This window comes from Berghia stephanieae, chromosome 3 (assembly GCF_034508935.2).
Source record: "Berghia stephanieae isolate SIO BIC M18660-M18661 chromosome 3, UCSD_Bste_1.3, whole genome shotgun sequence".
Classification (NCBI taxonomy): Eukaryota; Metazoa; Mollusca; class Gastropoda; order Nudibranchia; family Aeolidiidae; genus Berghia; species Berghia stephanieae.
Genome location: NC_088362.1, coordinates 14810251 through 14826358, shown reverse-complemented (window position 1 = coordinate 14826358; position 16108 = coordinate 14810251). Strand labels below are relative to the sequence as shown.

Here is a 16108-nt window from a genome sequence, read left to right as displayed (position 1 = left end):
TTTGTGTTCTTAAACAGCTAGAAATGTTCATATTTGTACTTACATTGAAATATTCAGCATAGGTTACCAAAGTTTACATTTATGAACTGTATATTCATCACCAATGTCCAAGTTTACACATTTCAGAATTTCTGGTGCCCACGCAGGTGACACCAAACTTTATTTTGCTCAAAAAAACTTTTTCTAAACTTTCAAGTCAAAAATCAAAGTTTAAAACACAAAACCAGAGCAAGATTAATGTCTCCAATCAATTTTCAAACACTTTCTTGCATAATTAATAATAAAATAGGATATTGAAATTTGGTGCACGGGCAGAAAATCGAAGACACGAAATCTCCCATACCCGATTATTCACTCTAAAAACAACTAAAAATGTAAATTTTTTATTTTTTGTTAATTTTACAAGTTTCCTAGACCTAGTTTTAGTCACTTGAACAAATTTGTAGTTAAAAATTTCAAAGATTGCCTGATATATAGAATTAAGTTTCCTTTGTCACATCGGAGACACGAAAATAACGCGATTACATCATATTCAGGAAATAACTTATAAACAAAGATGGAGATAATTTTTTAAATTTTTAAATCATACAAATTGTAGTTAATACATCTAACTTTTGTTAAAAACAAAACATAAAGTTAACTTTAAATGGAAACTGTTGATTCACTTACCTCATTTGATCCATTCTAAAAACGAAAGTAAAACCTTCGTGTCTTCAAAACGCCACTTTTGCTCGGTAAAAAATCCTAAATAAATATATAGGAGCAAAATTTCGCCACCATTTTGCTACCACAGCTCCAGGAAGAGTTGATCTATCAAAAACAGCAACTATAGTCACCAAATCTCAATTAGATTTTGATTTATTATGTTGCCCATGCAGAAAATGCTTTTCCTGTCATTATTGTGTTTTCCGCCTTAAACTTCTCTCTTCCCTCCCCCCCCTCTCTCTCTCTCTCTCTCTCTCTCTCTCTCTCTCTCTCTCTCTCTCTCTCTCTCTCTCTCTCTCTCTCTCTCTCTCTCTCTCTCTCTCTCTATATATATATATATATATATATGTATATATATATATATATATATTATATATATATGTATATATATATATATATATATATATATATATATATATATATATATATATATATATTATGTATATATATATATATATATATATGTGTGTGTGTGTGTGTGTGTGTGTATTATAATTCTGTGTGTTACACAACTGCCATATGATTTATATTGTCATTTTCTCCATATGGTCAACTGTATTAACAAGAATTAAATCATCTTAAGCTTAAATTTGATGACTAATGTATGTTTGTTTTCTAATTGTTTTTTACAGGGACTGAAGGTTATTCTTGTGTGCAATGCAGCGTATGTCAATTTTTGCTAACAGTCATATCATTTTATTTTTCAAAATAGAGATTAAATGCTCATCTCCATGCCAAGAAGACGCCTCCATATGTGGTCAATTTAGATCCTGCTGTTCTCGAGGTTCCTTATCCAACAAATATAGGTAATTCACATTTTTTTTCATTTTATCTTTTGTAATATAATATAATATAATAAGATATGAAGTGAGTAGAAAAGTGCCAGAAGACAATAGAGAATAAAAAATTTTTTCGCGGCGGTGGTGGGGTTTGAACCTGCGACCTTATTGGTACGACAACTCCGCCTGGCAGGTGAGAGCGTGGCTCTACCGTGTGAGCTATCCACGAACACAAAATATTCGTTTCAAACCCAAAGTCATTTCTAGATCCCTCTCTCACCCACTTCTTGAGATCGCCGATTCGTTCACCACCATCGCGAAGTAATTTTGACCAGCAGTTAAGCTTAAGAGCCAATATTCTCATCACAAACATATAACATAGAAACGATTGAGACATTGAGTATGCTCCGGTGTATGGGGTGAATTTTTAATTCAGAAAAGTGAGTGGAGCAGGCACTTATGTTGGTAACAACAAGATATGAAGTGAGTAGAAAAGTGCCAGAAGACAATAGAGAATAAAAAATTGACCATAATATAATATAATATACTACAATATAGTTATATATAAATATCGGTTTTATATATTTTTTTATTACAAAATGTAAACACATTCAAAATATATTCACTTTCTTTGGATAATGTGATTATGAGACACATTTGATATTGCCTACATATCTGTTTGAAATGTGCAATGAAATCTATGAATTATCTTTTTCTTTAATAAAAATTACATTAAGCAAATATAGCAAATTATTTACAAAATGAATTTTAGAATGTTGGTGCATTTAAAAAATTAAGATAAATTAGATTTAAACGTTAAAAACTTTAAAGTAAACAAATTGGTCATTTCAATAAAGTTTGCTAACTTCACATGTCAAAATTGATATGCATGTGATTGTGAAAATTATTTCTTTTCTCTTTTCTTATTAAAAAAAATTCTTTTATTAAAATATGTATATTTTTACTCACCACCATAATGTCTAAGATTATGAATCATCTGTCATAATACAACATGTATGATTTTATTTGAACAGACATCAGAGACACAGTTAACTACAAAGAAGTGATGAAGCAGTATCCTTTCAGAAAACTTGCAAGTCATGTTTATTTATTTTAGTAATGTGTGCGCTTAAAATATTTTAATACTTGAAGTAAAATTATGGGAGAATTTAGAAAAAAAATTGAAGCAGAACAAAATCCAAAGGTTCTGTTCGAATTAAAAAGTATTAAAAGGTGACCTATATGTACTACATTTAGGTCAACAATTAATTCTTTGCATTATAGTGTTTGTTATTGATCAGTTTATGATGTGCTTTGTAGCAAATGTCATTGCTGAAGCCATTTTGTGATTATTTGTTAAATCCTCTCAGGTAGTTTTCAATCTTTAACAAATATCAAAGTTATTCTCTGGGACCCAATGGAGGAATCGTCACATCTCTCAATTTATTCGCAACACGGTTTGATCAGGTAACAGATAGATTTATTTGCTGTTTTACAAATGTGTCCTTATAAAAACTTATATGTTAGGTGTTTTTCACTGCGGATATAAAGGAGGCTATCTGTCACTGTGATTCAAAAAGTAGGATATAGGTACTTATAACTTATTCTAAAAGCGCCTTGAGGCTTAAGCAGAAGGTGCTTAATAAATCTACTACCATTACCATTGGCATTGTCAAAAGGAATACCCCCCCCCCCTCCCCTTTTTTTCTTTTAAAAACACAATATTAAAGGTCTTGTACCGCTATCACACCCACATAAAATTGTCATATCTGATGTTTAAACCAGACCTGGAAACTTTTAAAATTTGCAGTTTTTTAGTGAAAAGGACCTTATGAAATTAAGCAATTGCAAAGAGGATCAAATAATATTTCTAGCAGTGATATGCCCAAATGTGTTGTAAGCGCTGTAAAACCCTTAAAAGCAAACAAAACAAATAATATTTCAAAGCCCTGAATATTAGCACTACAGATCAATCTTTCCTTCTCAACAAGCTTTATTGAAAGAACGATGTCAATGTATTTCTGTAAATAGAGGCAGAAATTAGTCTTTCTAGGTGCATTTGAATTGAGTGCTGTACCAACTGAGCTGTCGAGGTCCTCAAAAGTGGCATGTTAACAGATCTTTTCAGCCTAGTTCTCTTATTGTTATATAAATATGACAGATAATCAACATGGCTTTTGAATAGGTATAAAAACTTTTCATGCTTCTTTGTCTCTGTCAGAGGATATCTTTTAGTGCAAGCTGTTGTAAGTTGTTATTATTTACATATTATGTGTTCACTTTTTGTTCAACAGGTTATGGGGTTTATTGACGGCAAGGCTTCAGAATACAAGTACGTTTAATAGCAAATTATGCATTTCTGTCCTCTTTTTGATATGCTTTTTAGTTTTATAAAAGTTTAAAGTTAGAACCTCAATGAAGTCATGTTGTTGTTCAATTAGTTGAGATAAAAGCGAGTAGGGATAATGTTAACAACAAAAATATGCCTTACACGACTTGCCTCTCTGGCTTTTGATTGTTCAAGCTTAAGCTTGTTTGTTTTTTTTTTGTTGTTGTTTGTTTCTTTTTTTTTTTTTGGAAAGGGGGGGGGGGGGGAATTCTACTTTTTTTTAAAATCTTATTTATGACTTCGCTCCTTGTACTTGTACATTGACATAATATATTTTCATTCCCCCTCCCTCCCCCCTTCTTTCTAGATATGTTCTTCTGGACACTCCTGGTCAGATAGAAGTTTTTACTTGGTCAGCATCTGGTAGTATCATTACTGAATCTTTAGTAAGTAAACCTGCATTTGGGAAAACTGTTTAAAATGACTCAAGGGTATTTTATCTTTGGTATAAACTTAACGTACACATGACAAATAAATTTCTTATATCAGATTCAAAATTTCAGGGCAAAAAATTTCTGCCTCAAATTTTCTTACATCAAATGACAATAATCAAGTGTATGTAATGCAATGGTGCAAGATAAAAATCTGAAATGGTATGAATGCTACAAAAACAGAGGGAAAATTACAATTTAAAAAATATTCTTAAAAAATATTCAGCTTTCCTCGACTTGGAGATTGAACGTCAACCTCAAATATCCTAATTAATTGTCTAATAGGCTGCCATTACATAATGCCAGCTTCTGTGTCCAATAATCATGAGGGATATCTGAGGCTTGATCCTCAGTGGAGGGAGATAGATTTTGGGGATGGCTTTTTTCTTTTCATTTTCGTCCTGCTTTGTCTGGCAGTTCAACATCCACCTATTTTCAAATAAAAACAGTAAATCAAACAATGATATTGTCAATATAAAAGATTGTTAACATGAATTTTGTCATAAGTTGTTTGAAATTTATGTCATGTGGCTTGGAAATGAGCATAAACAATAATTTAATATTTGGTTGCACTTTTTTATTGTTTACTTATCTTCTTGAAATATACCGATTGACTCAGTCAGACCGCATGTTACTATTTGAAATTATACCCATACAACTTTTAGCCATGAGTTGAACAGTTAATAAACACTATCAAAATATCAGACCATAATTCCCATAAGCAGGGTTTGATTATGGATGGGTGACAATGATGGTTGTGTTGTGTCCTTTGATATGTCATTTTACACATTCTGTTCCTCTTGATTTAGGTGTGAGTAATTAACTCGTAAAAAAAATTAACATATTGTAAAAGAGCTAGTCAAAAGGATGCCCAACAAGCAACTCATTTTAAATTGTAAATTGACCCACATCATCAATCTGTTGTTATGTGGAAAGGAACTACAATGAAAACTGTTTGTTTTAAAGTCAAAGTCATCAAATATAAGAAATTTAAGTTATTTGAAGTTTTGAGAATCAAAACTCACTCTCCTCAATAGCAGCATTTATTTTAACCCTAATTTCATAACTTAAGCTTAAAATTCAATTTTAATAAACAGATCACCCGACATAATACCATTTTGAGATGGTTGGTCACAATTTTGTTCCATAATATGGCATGTTGACGGGATAATTGAAGCATTATGAAATGTTTGGTTAAATAGTTAAAATATGCAATATATATGGGATATTTGTTTATTTATTTTTATTTTAATCAAATTTTTATCCCATTATAGGCATCTGGCTTTCCCACTGTGATAGTATATGTCATGGACACTCCTCGTAGTTCCAACCCTGTCACCTTTATGTCCAACATGCTGTATGCTTGCAGCATCTTGTACAAAGTCAAACTGCCTTTCATCATTGCCATGAACAAAGTGAGTGGAAAAGGTTTAGGACGTAAAGCTTGTTCCAATTGATTATCAGGAGATAATTTATTCTGAAGTAAAATTACTATATTTTGATTGATGAGAATAATAGGGTATGGAGAAGTGCCAGATGAAAACAGGGAATAAAAAGTCACGACGTCAGTGCCAAATTCAGGATAAATATTGAGCTTTAAAATTGAGCTTTTATATAACGCAATATCTACTAAAAGTGCTCAAAGTGCTTTACACAGGGTCCCTGGTCAACAGCAACACTTAACATGTCAGGCGAGACATGACGCCTGCTAGGCGATATTACACTTTTTTCAGACAGTGACAATGCGTTAATGGCCAGATACTCATTTTACACTTGAGTATGGTGAGAGAATGTGAGTAAGGGGCCTTCTCCAAGGACTCAACTATGCACAGAGCGAGTCTCGAACCCAGGACCTTCCAATCTAAAAGTGAGTGTCATACCTACCACAAGTCCACATAGTCGCACATAATACAATTGATACGACCCCTTCTGCCTGGCTGAGAGAGAGAGAGAACAGCGACCACTTGCACTACTGTATGAGCCATCCAGCCACACTAAAATATGGTTATCAAACTCAGTACCGATCGTGAGCCTCACTTCTCTCAACTACTTAGGGGATCACAACGAGGCCGACTGACAAATCCTGCAAGCTTTTTTACACTAAGCGAGCAAATTAGGCTTATGCACTCTTCTCTGTTTGAAACTAGACATGGTAACTTATAAACAAATAAGACACACATTGAATAGCTCTGATATTGGGTTGAATAAAATTCACTTGTATCAATAATATTGAGAAAGATAGGGTATGAAGAAGTGCCAGATGAAATCAGAGAATGAAAAGGTCACGGGGTCAGTGCCAAACTCAGGATCCAATTGACATGACACCCTCCGCCTGGCTGAGAGAGAGAGAAGAGCGAGCGGTCACACTACCAATTTAGCCATATAGCCACACAAAATTATGGCTATCAAGCTCAGTACCAATTGTGCGCCATTCTTCTCTGAACTACTTAGGGTATCACAAGAAGCCGGCTGACAAACCCTGCTACCTTTCTACACTGAGCAAGCAAGTTAAGCTTATTTCCCTGTTGATTATAAGTCATTTTATACTGTTCTCATCATCTGCTTTTATTTCAAATTCATTGCTCGTTCACACTATTGAAAAGTGGAAAACTAAAAAGTCCATATCAAGTGTACCTATTGATTAAACTGGAGCTTACTTTTACCTTTTTTTTTTTTTTTTTTGTTGACATAAATTACGATTTTACTGAAATTCCCTCTCATCTTTTCTTTTACAGGAGTCATGTCTTACAGACAATTTTTTAAAAATAATAAAAATTGTGTTAAAACTCATCAAGAAGTAATAGCACTTGTCTGACTTCTAGTTCATTTATGCATTCAAGCTATGATGTTTAAAAAATTAAGAAACTACATTCCATTTTCCTCAAAGAGAGCATGTTGATTTAACTCAATTTTCATCATTTCCACTTTAAAATTAATGTAGGTCTATCTGACTTATTACCAAACTGCGACAGTGAATTGCACATTAGGTCGTCTGAAACTAAAAATAATAATAATAAAAGGATTTAACTAAAATATATCCTTGAATCCCTATCAATGATTGACAAAGAATGCAGTAAGTAATCTTTTGACTCAAACACCATTTGTAATATAATAGTCAAATATAGAATTGTACAGGGCCAAGAAAACTGGTACTGAAGGGAGCAGAAAGTAGTTTGTTTCCTTACTAGTTTTTGAATAAAAGTAATTATTAATATCCATTACAGATTGATATAATCAGTCACAAATTCGCTGTGGACTGGATGAAAGATTTTGAGGCATTCCAGGAAGCCCTTCAGCATGAGACATCTTACGTATCCAATCTTACACATTCTATGAGTCTTGTTCTCGATGAATTCTACATGAATATCAAGGTATGTGATATCAATAATGATATCGTTCCTGGATTCTCTCTCTCTCTCTCTCTCTCTCTCTCTCTCTCTCTCTCTCTCTCTCTCTCTCTCTCTCTCTCTCTCTCTCTTCTTTCTCTCTCTCTCTCTCTTTCTCTCTCTCTCTTTCTCTCTCTCTCTCTCTCTCTCACTCTCTCTCTCTCTCTCTCTCTCTCTCTCTCTCTCTCTCTCTCTCTCTCTCTCTCTCTCTCTCTCTCTCTCTCTCTCTCTCTCTCTCTCTCACAAGGATAGTGGAAACCATCTGCTTTCAGTCGAAAAGCTAATTATCAACACTTTATTTATTGTTTTGTGTTATTGTTTTTTGTTTGTATTATTTGTTGTAGTTATTGTTAGTTTCATTTTTTATAATTGTTTTTGTTGGTTTTTTAAATCGCTTTTATTGAATAGGCGGCATTTATTTCTTTATCTTTTAAACAAAATTCTTATCTCTGTAGAGTGTTGGAGTCTCTGCTGTGACAGGAGAAGGAATGGACGAGTTTGTCAGCAGAATTGCTGAGGCAGCAGAGGAATATGAAAAGTAAGACGAACTTTGAAAAATATATAAAAAATGTATTATTCATATTTCCTCTTGTTTCACGTAAATGAGGTGGTAATGAATTATTAAATAGTGTAATTTTCATATCACTGTACACAAAATATCAAAAGAAGAAATGTATTTTTAAACTCATTTTTTTTTCTTTTTAAAATTTTTAATTGCCTTTGTTGATTTATATCTGATTTCCTGGTATATACAAATCTTCTTTGTATTGTAATCTTTCCAGATGACTTTTGTAGTTGTTTCTTGTTATTTTATTTTTATTTAAAGATTTTTTAAAAATTGCTTTTAACAATTAACTTTACTTTTTATTCATTCAGTGAGTACAAACCTATGTATGAACAATTGAGAAAGGAAAAAGAAGAAAAGCAGGAAGCCGAGAAAGAAGGAAACAAGGAAAAATTTAAACAAGATCACAAGCCAGGTCATTCTGCCTCAGGAAAGAAAGGTGCCCATTATATTTTGGTTTTTATCTAAATAAATGTTAAGTAACGCATTCAATTAAACCTTAATCATTTTCATCATATGTATTCATTAATTGGAATGTGAAGAACACTGAATTTATTCAAGTAATTATTTTTTGTTAGAATTTAAATTTCCAATTTTCTACCCCAAATACCTCATCAAGTTGAAGTTTTGCTTTTATATAGGAGATTTAAGATGGTATTATATCTGAGTAAAATAAATGCTGAACATTGTATTTAAAGTCAAAATTATTATTTGGAATATTAGAAAATTTTTTAATCTCATTTATAAAAGCAAAACTTTAACTTGAATTCTACAAACGACCTAAAATCCAATCTTTAGCATCTGATTGACCTTGACATTCTACTAGTTTGAGGCTCATAGTTGCACATATATTTAACATATTTTTTACCCCTTCCGCAAGTAATTCCATCTTTTTTTTTAAATTTTAAATCATTTTTTAGAGAGCTTGTTCTTAGTTTAAAAAATTAAAGATTTTTAAAGAAAAAAAATGTCTTTATTTAACAGAAGAGCTCCTTCACTCTGTTCATTCTGGTGTGGCCATAATGCCTGGGGACGAAGATGACAGTGATGATGATTATGTAGGAGCTCAAGCACCAGGTATAGAAATTGCAATTCATCCTGTACTTTTTTTAAACTATCAGAATTCAATCATAACAAAATATCCGTTAATTTAGTCATGAGTGAAAAGCAAAACAAACAAACAAAAACAAAAGAACATTCAAATATGAATGTACATGATTTTTAGGATTGACTTTCTTTTTCTTTCTATCCTGGTTTGAGTCTATTACGTGAAACAAATGTAAACATAAATGCTTTACTTGGAAAATCTGTATCAGATTATTATACTTATTGTTTAATAATTTTTCGACAAAATTTGGTCATGTTCAGATTTACTTTGTAAACGATTTTACTTTTTTTTACCAGTATATTTATGGAAATTCAATGAAAGCTCTTTTTTCAATCTTTTCTATTTACTCGACTGATGCAATTTTAAAATCATGATAGATGTTAAATTGAATGAAGATTCTACAACTTGGGTTGATACAATCTTATATTCTGAAAATTGTTACTGTATATAAGAAACACATTTCATATTTTTATTCAAGGACAGTGACAGGTCTATTGCTATGGTACGCTAATCTGGCATCAATGATTAAAAGTAGTGGTTTATCAGGTTTTGACAGGAATTTAAATAATAAGTACTTTTAACTTATGCCATTCTAAAACTATAATATGTTTATATCAAATCATTTGTTTAATAACTGTTAGAATAGCTTTCAAAAACACATACAATATTCTTATGCAATTTTTCACTTTTTTAAACTTATTCTTATGTAATTTTTCATTTTAAAACTTAAAACCTAGACTGTTCCATTAATATTTTTTTAAAATGAGCCCGAAAGTTTATTATTGTCCGTTTTTATTATTATTTTTATTATCATTATTATTATTATTATTATTATTATTATTATTATTATTATTATTATTATTATTACTATTATTTTAAGCCGTATTGCTTTAAATGTAGTGTTTTTCCTTTTACAGAGGATGATGAAAGAGAACTGGAAACAGAATCTTTTAAGCGTTATTTAGATGCACGCAAGAAGCAGCAAATGACAAGGGAAACGGAACACGGGGTGGCTAAAGAACCCCCTAAATCATAAAGACTCTTGATTTTCATCATCATCATCTTCATCATCATCATCATCATCATCAAATCATCATTTGACTTTGACTCCACACTACAATTTTTACCATCCCACCCATTACAGTGGTCTCTGGTTTATAGCATGAGTTGGCTATGAAATAGAAGCTTTCTAAATTGATTAAGCCCGTTATAAGCGCACTCATCTAAAGAGGCTCTCTGCTTATGAGCTCATACATTTAAAAAAAAATTATTTTGTCTTAAATTTTAAAAAATCACCAACAATGTGTAAAGTTTAGAGGAAAATCAAGGTTGCCAATTTTCCGTATATTTACGGAATTCAGTATGTTGTAAAATCTCAGTATATTTTTCAGTCACCTGCTAAATGGAAAAAAGTAAGTACATTGTGCCTTTTTACCGGAGTTCAGCGCTCATTAAGGGGTTGTCAATGTGTTTGTGTAAAAATTCAGTAACTTTTTTGCTTCCTGAAATGGCAACACTGGAAAATTCAGGTCTCTAAGTCACGCCTTGCTACTTTATATCAACTAATTTATTTGTAAAGGGGTAATAATTTTAGTAAAAAGTTTCTTCATGCCCCTGGCGTGCTTATGAATGGGTGCACTTAAAGCTGAAGTGCTTATGAATTGAGGAGACTGCAGTATATATGCTACTCTTTGAATAGGACATTTGTCTATTAATAGTATTAGCATTAAATATCCACCAGATCTAACAGACCCGTATAGCCAACCAGTATTCTGTCATCTGCATTTTTTGCCAAATTGGGACCTAAAATTTGCCAAAATTTGCCCAAAAAACCCCCAAAATTTGCCAAGAAATTTGCCAAAAAGACCAAAATTTGTCAACAAAATTTGCCGAGGAGAACTAAGCGTTTCAGTAAAAATTAACCCGCGATAGAGAAAAAAATATATATAAAAGACAATTTATTACATTTAAGGAGGCTATATTTATTAATTAAGTGAATAGCGTTGTTACAAAGATTTTAAAGGATCACTATCCGTAGAGAGTAGCTTCCCTTGGTTTGGGCCCAGGCAAAGCTGCAACATTTCTCAAGTTTTGCACTTTTTTTTTCGTTATTTTGTTTTCGCTTCTTTTTTTTCCCAAAATTTGCCACGCGATTTGCCAATTTTCCCAAAATTTGCCACGATTTGCCAATTTTGGGAAATTTGCGTATCGCCCTGATATTTGCGGCCGCAAAAAATGCAGATGACAGATTATTGGGTGGACAAAGAAGTCAGGAAAAAAGCTTGACTGCACTTGGGAAGGGTGCTGGTACCGTTATTCAAGACTTGTGAGGCCAACTTGTTCAGAACTTCTTTGATTCATAGGACAGCCTGATTGTTTTGATGGCCCATCGTTTAGAGCGTGGACTGGCTAAAAGTAAAAGAACATTTTATTTGACTCCTCGTGCCTATAAACGTAGACCACTGTATTCTTTATGTATATCTTGGATATTTTTTCTCTTTGAAAGACATCTTTTATGCATTTTGATGAGCATTAAAATAAGGAGGAAAAATATATTAAAACCCAATTTTGCTTGGCTTTGGTTTTCTGTATATCAAAATAAAATTATATATCTGTTTGTATGAATGTACATGAGGTTGCACAAAAAGCTCGTTTTCGTAACATTCGCCTAAAAAATACTCCAATATTGTTATTTTGAAAACTCTGAGAAAGAATCATTTTCATCAGATATTCTGTGTTGAAAAAAAACAACAACTGAAAACCAATCTAGCATCACAATCTTTATTGCTTTTCAAAGTTTGAAAAGGTATGGACAAAGTATCAAATTTGTCCACATTTTTAAAAAACATTTGAGAAAAACTATTTCTGCTATTCTATGGGTGCTAGTCTGTCAGATTTTGGATTTTTTTTTTTATCATTGGACCAAGAGATGAGAAACTGGTTAAAACTTAATCTTTCTACAATTGTTCGATGTAACTTAATATTGGAATATTTTTGTGGCAAATGTTGTGAAAATGACCTTAGGCACAGTGTCTCTTGTATGTGTGTTTCCAATCGGATGAGTCTACAAGTACTGAGACAGTATAGAATACATTTTTGTTATCAAGTTTAACCTGTGGTTTCACTCTATGAGGAATTATTTTCTTTAGGATTTGATTTTTTTTTAATTGTTTTTTTTTTCTTTTTTTATTTCTTTTTTTTTTCCTTTTTACAATTTTATTGACTGCTGAAAATGATTTACTTAAGAGTTGATTTAGAATTAGCCCTAGAATAGATCATGTATTGCCCCAATGAGGTTTTGACAATATAATTTATTGTGCACTTACTGGATGGAGTCTTTTACTTTTGACCTCTCATGGTGTGCAGGGGGTCACTTTCCGGGCCTTCTGTCCCCCTATTTATGTATCTAGGAATGGGATTACTTTTGTCCTTGGCCTTACCTGAGATCTTGGCTGAGAGGGAAACAGTCAAATGTATAATGTTAGTTTTGGGAGTTGATATTGTTTCCCCCTTGTAAATCATCTCTTTGTTCTGTTGATCGTTATATATATTATTTTTTAAACATATCTTGTAAGTATTTGAGTGTGTTCTTTTTAGTGGGGTCCTGTGCTGGTGTCTGGATGAGACATGGGTGATCTCAAACTTAGTACATTGATGGTGTGCTCTTAGAGTCACATCTGTTCTCTATTTGAACCTATTCCCATTGTCTTACTTTTTCTTGCGTGCTTTAATTGTCTTCTAGAATTTTTTGACTATCCAATTTTCTCCTTTTTACTGGCACTGATAGACCAAAATGTGTTGCAAGTGCTGTAAAACCCTTAAAAACAAAAAAAAAAACCAATAATTATTATTGTGCACTTAGAAAATATTTGGTGCAGACACATCCAAGAAACCATTGAGTGAAATATAGCTATCCGATGACATTGAAAAAGACTTAAGCTTGAGGGATTTTTTTTCTTCTCTTTTTGTGTAGTGTAATATCCACTAAAATTATTCAAATCACTTTACACGTGGTCTTAAGAAAGATAGCAGCAACACTTAAATTTAGGATTTTTCATCCATAAGGGTATATTACATTTTCTTTTTGATAACACTTGCCGGTAGTGCCCTTTCTTGGTCCCAGTGGTTCTTTGACTATGTAGTTCGCTTCTCTCACATACTTAATTCCACTAATTACCATCCATCCAACTTAATTAATTCTCCCTTCTTGCTTAAAACTTAACAGCACGTACGGTGATCACTTTCCTCACTGCTAATGTCCTCTCATGTGTGGGGTAGGGGTTGCGTGACATTCATCAACGCCTTGGACGATTCCATTATTCCGGGTAAATTTCAAAATTTACTACACACTAAATATCGCAATGACAATGATCTACGATGAGAATATGTAGACTACATCAAATCTGCTTTTGTTCCATTTATCGAATCAAATTCTTTTCTATTTAATCCATTTATTCGCATAGTCTCTGCACTTTATAAACAAAGCCATGTCGCTTATGTCTGACCGGTTAATCGCAAATTCTCCCTTTGTATTCCATTTATCGAATAGAATTATTTTCTATTTAATCAATTTAATCACAAACTTTCACCACTTTTCTTGAAAGGTCTGCCTATACACTATATACCATATTTTTTTAAAAATGAAAAGTCAAAAAATTATATTGAAACAAACAGTTGAGTTTGTGACTGCCTGCATGAGAGTGAGCATGTGTATGTTTGAAAGTGAGAGTGAGTAGTAGTAGTAGCAGCAGCAGTAGTAGAACAAGCTATCTTTATACTGCACCACTGCTCTTTCAAAGAGCCTGTTGTCATCTTGAATTTGAATCTCACTCAACTACTAGTACAGTCCACTCCGGATAATTGCAACTTTCAGTTAATTGCAACACTGGTTAATTGCAACAAATTTTCGCCCTCAAAAAGTGGTAAGTTCAAGAAATCAGTCAAACAAAATATCATGATTTGATCATGGAAGAAAGCGTGAGGGGTTGAAAAATTGAGAGTGAGCAGGATTTAATGCTACAGTAGTGTGTCACCACTCTATTACAGACAAAAGAGGGTAGAGCTTTGCAGTGTGGGTTTGTGATGTCGTCTGTGACCATTAGATAGGAGGCGAGGGCTTGGAATAGCCTTCACAATAGGTAGACAATGACAGTTGTAAAGAGAGACAGATATCCTCTGTTTTGGGATTGACAACTGTGCATTGTGACCAATGAGTTTGGTGAGAGCTTATTGTCTCTCATCACGGTTTATCTTTTTGAATAATAATGATAATACACATTTATATAGCGCTCATTCTCGTGTAAAACACAAGCTCTGGGCTCTGGGCACTTTACAATTGTTGAGAGCAAAAGAGTGAAAGTGAATCAAATCTGAATAAGATGTCGACTTGTATCAAAGTTGCTTTTGCTTGACAAAATCTTTACAGGGCTGCCATATGGTTTTTATTTCAATCATATTGGAAACTCAACTTCGGATATATATATATATATATATATATTGAATCGTGTTTGATACAAGTATGGTACGAAAACAAACATAGGACAGCAGTTCCTGAAGTTAATTGATACACACTTTCCAAAAAACCACAAGCTACATAAAATTATCAACAGGAATACCATAAAAATAAGTTACTCGTGTATGCGCAACATAGAACAAATAATTTCAAGCCACAACAAAAAAATATTAATAAACCACCGACAAGAGCAAAACCCACCACTAGAAAATGCAACTGCAGAAATAAAGAACATTGCCCGCTAAACAAACAATGCTTAGAATCAAGTTTAATTTACCAAGCCACAGTCACAGAAACTAAAACAAACAAGCAAGAAAAATATGTAGGACTAACAGAAAATAATTTCAAAACAAGATATAACCTCCACACCTCAACATTTAGAAACACTAACAAAAAAACATCCACAAAACTCAGCGAACATATTTGGAAATTAAAAGACAACAAAATAGACCACAACATTTCATGGAAAATTTTATCTAAAGCAACAGGATACACACCAACATCAAAACAATGTAGCTTATGCCTGGAAGAAAAATATACTATAATCAAACAACCTCATGAAGCCACACTCAACATGAAAAGTGAGATCTACGGAAAGTGTCCCCATCGGCGCAAATTCCTCTTAATTAACTTCAAACCGGAACCACTTCAAGAAACAACAACAGTCAACAAAACAACTCAGTCCTGAAGATGGCAAATTAAGCCTGAAACATTGATGTAGACTGCCCCAAACATTGTGGTAAATATTTTAAATAATATATATATATATATATATATATATATATATATATATATATATATATATATGTGTGTGTGTGTGTGTGTGTGTGTGTGTGTGTGTTTATGTATGTATGTGTGTATCTGTTTGCGCAATTTGATACACACTACGTGTTCTCATTTCTTTGCCTAGCTGCATTGATTAATGTTTGAGGCGTAGTAACTATCTTTATTAATTGAAATTTTATCACAAGCTAAGTCCGTACGTTATTTAAACTACTTTGTCAGGAACAACAGTTTGATTGTCTATAATAAACATCTTTAAAATTTAAAAAAAAAAAGAAAAGTAAACAAAGCCTTTAAAAATGAATGAACTGCTCATGGAAATAATAACAAAAAAATGAAAAAAAATAAATGTATGGAGAGACTGAGAGACATAGATAGATAGATATATAGATAGAGATATAGATTTATGAAAATGAGAGAGAGAGAGTCAGGGACAGAGAGCGAAAGAGA

General features: G+C 32.5%; 2 protein-coding genes across 3 annotated transcripts in view; both read left to right on the top strand.

Annotated features, from left to right (window-relative positions):
- Positions 1-1306, top strand: part of LOC144966877 (uncharacterized) — an 8386-nt gene extending 7080 nt beyond the window's left edge. Inside the window, exon 4 of the mRNA XM_078903583.1 lies at positions 1272-1306. Coding sequence (XP_078759709.1) covers positions 1272-1306 — 35 coding nt within the window. The remainder of the gene's footprint in view (positions 1-1271) is intronic.
- The window catches only part of LOC144967201 (GPN-loop GTPase 1-like), a 225629-nt gene extending 213700 nt beyond the window's left edge, over positions 1-11929 (top strand). Inside the window, exons 2-13 of one of the 2 annotated variants that reach the window (XR_013644339.1) lie at positions 1418-1511; positions 2519-2558; positions 2885-2951; positions 3779-3816; positions 4181-4259; positions 5579-5719; positions 7529-7675; positions 8146-8228; positions 8567-8694; positions 9240-9332; positions 10281-11130; positions 11612-11929. Coding sequence is in view for 1 of the 2 variants with exons in the window: in XM_078904133.1 (XP_078760259.1) it covers positions 1418-1511; positions 2519-2558; positions 2885-2951; positions 3779-3816; positions 4181-4259; positions 5579-5719; positions 7529-7675; positions 8146-8228; positions 8567-8694; positions 9240-9332; positions 10281-10399 (1029 nt within the window). In the remaining variant the exon portion in view is untranslated. Of the gene's footprint in view, positions 1-1417; positions 1512-2518; positions 2559-2884; positions 2952-3778; positions 3817-4180; positions 4260-5578; positions 5720-7528; positions 7676-8145; positions 8229-8566; positions 8695-9239; positions 9333-10280 lie in introns of both variants that reach the window. The other variant, XM_078904133.1, reaches the window with a different exon arrangement.
- Positions 11930-16108: the final 4179 nt, after the last annotated feature.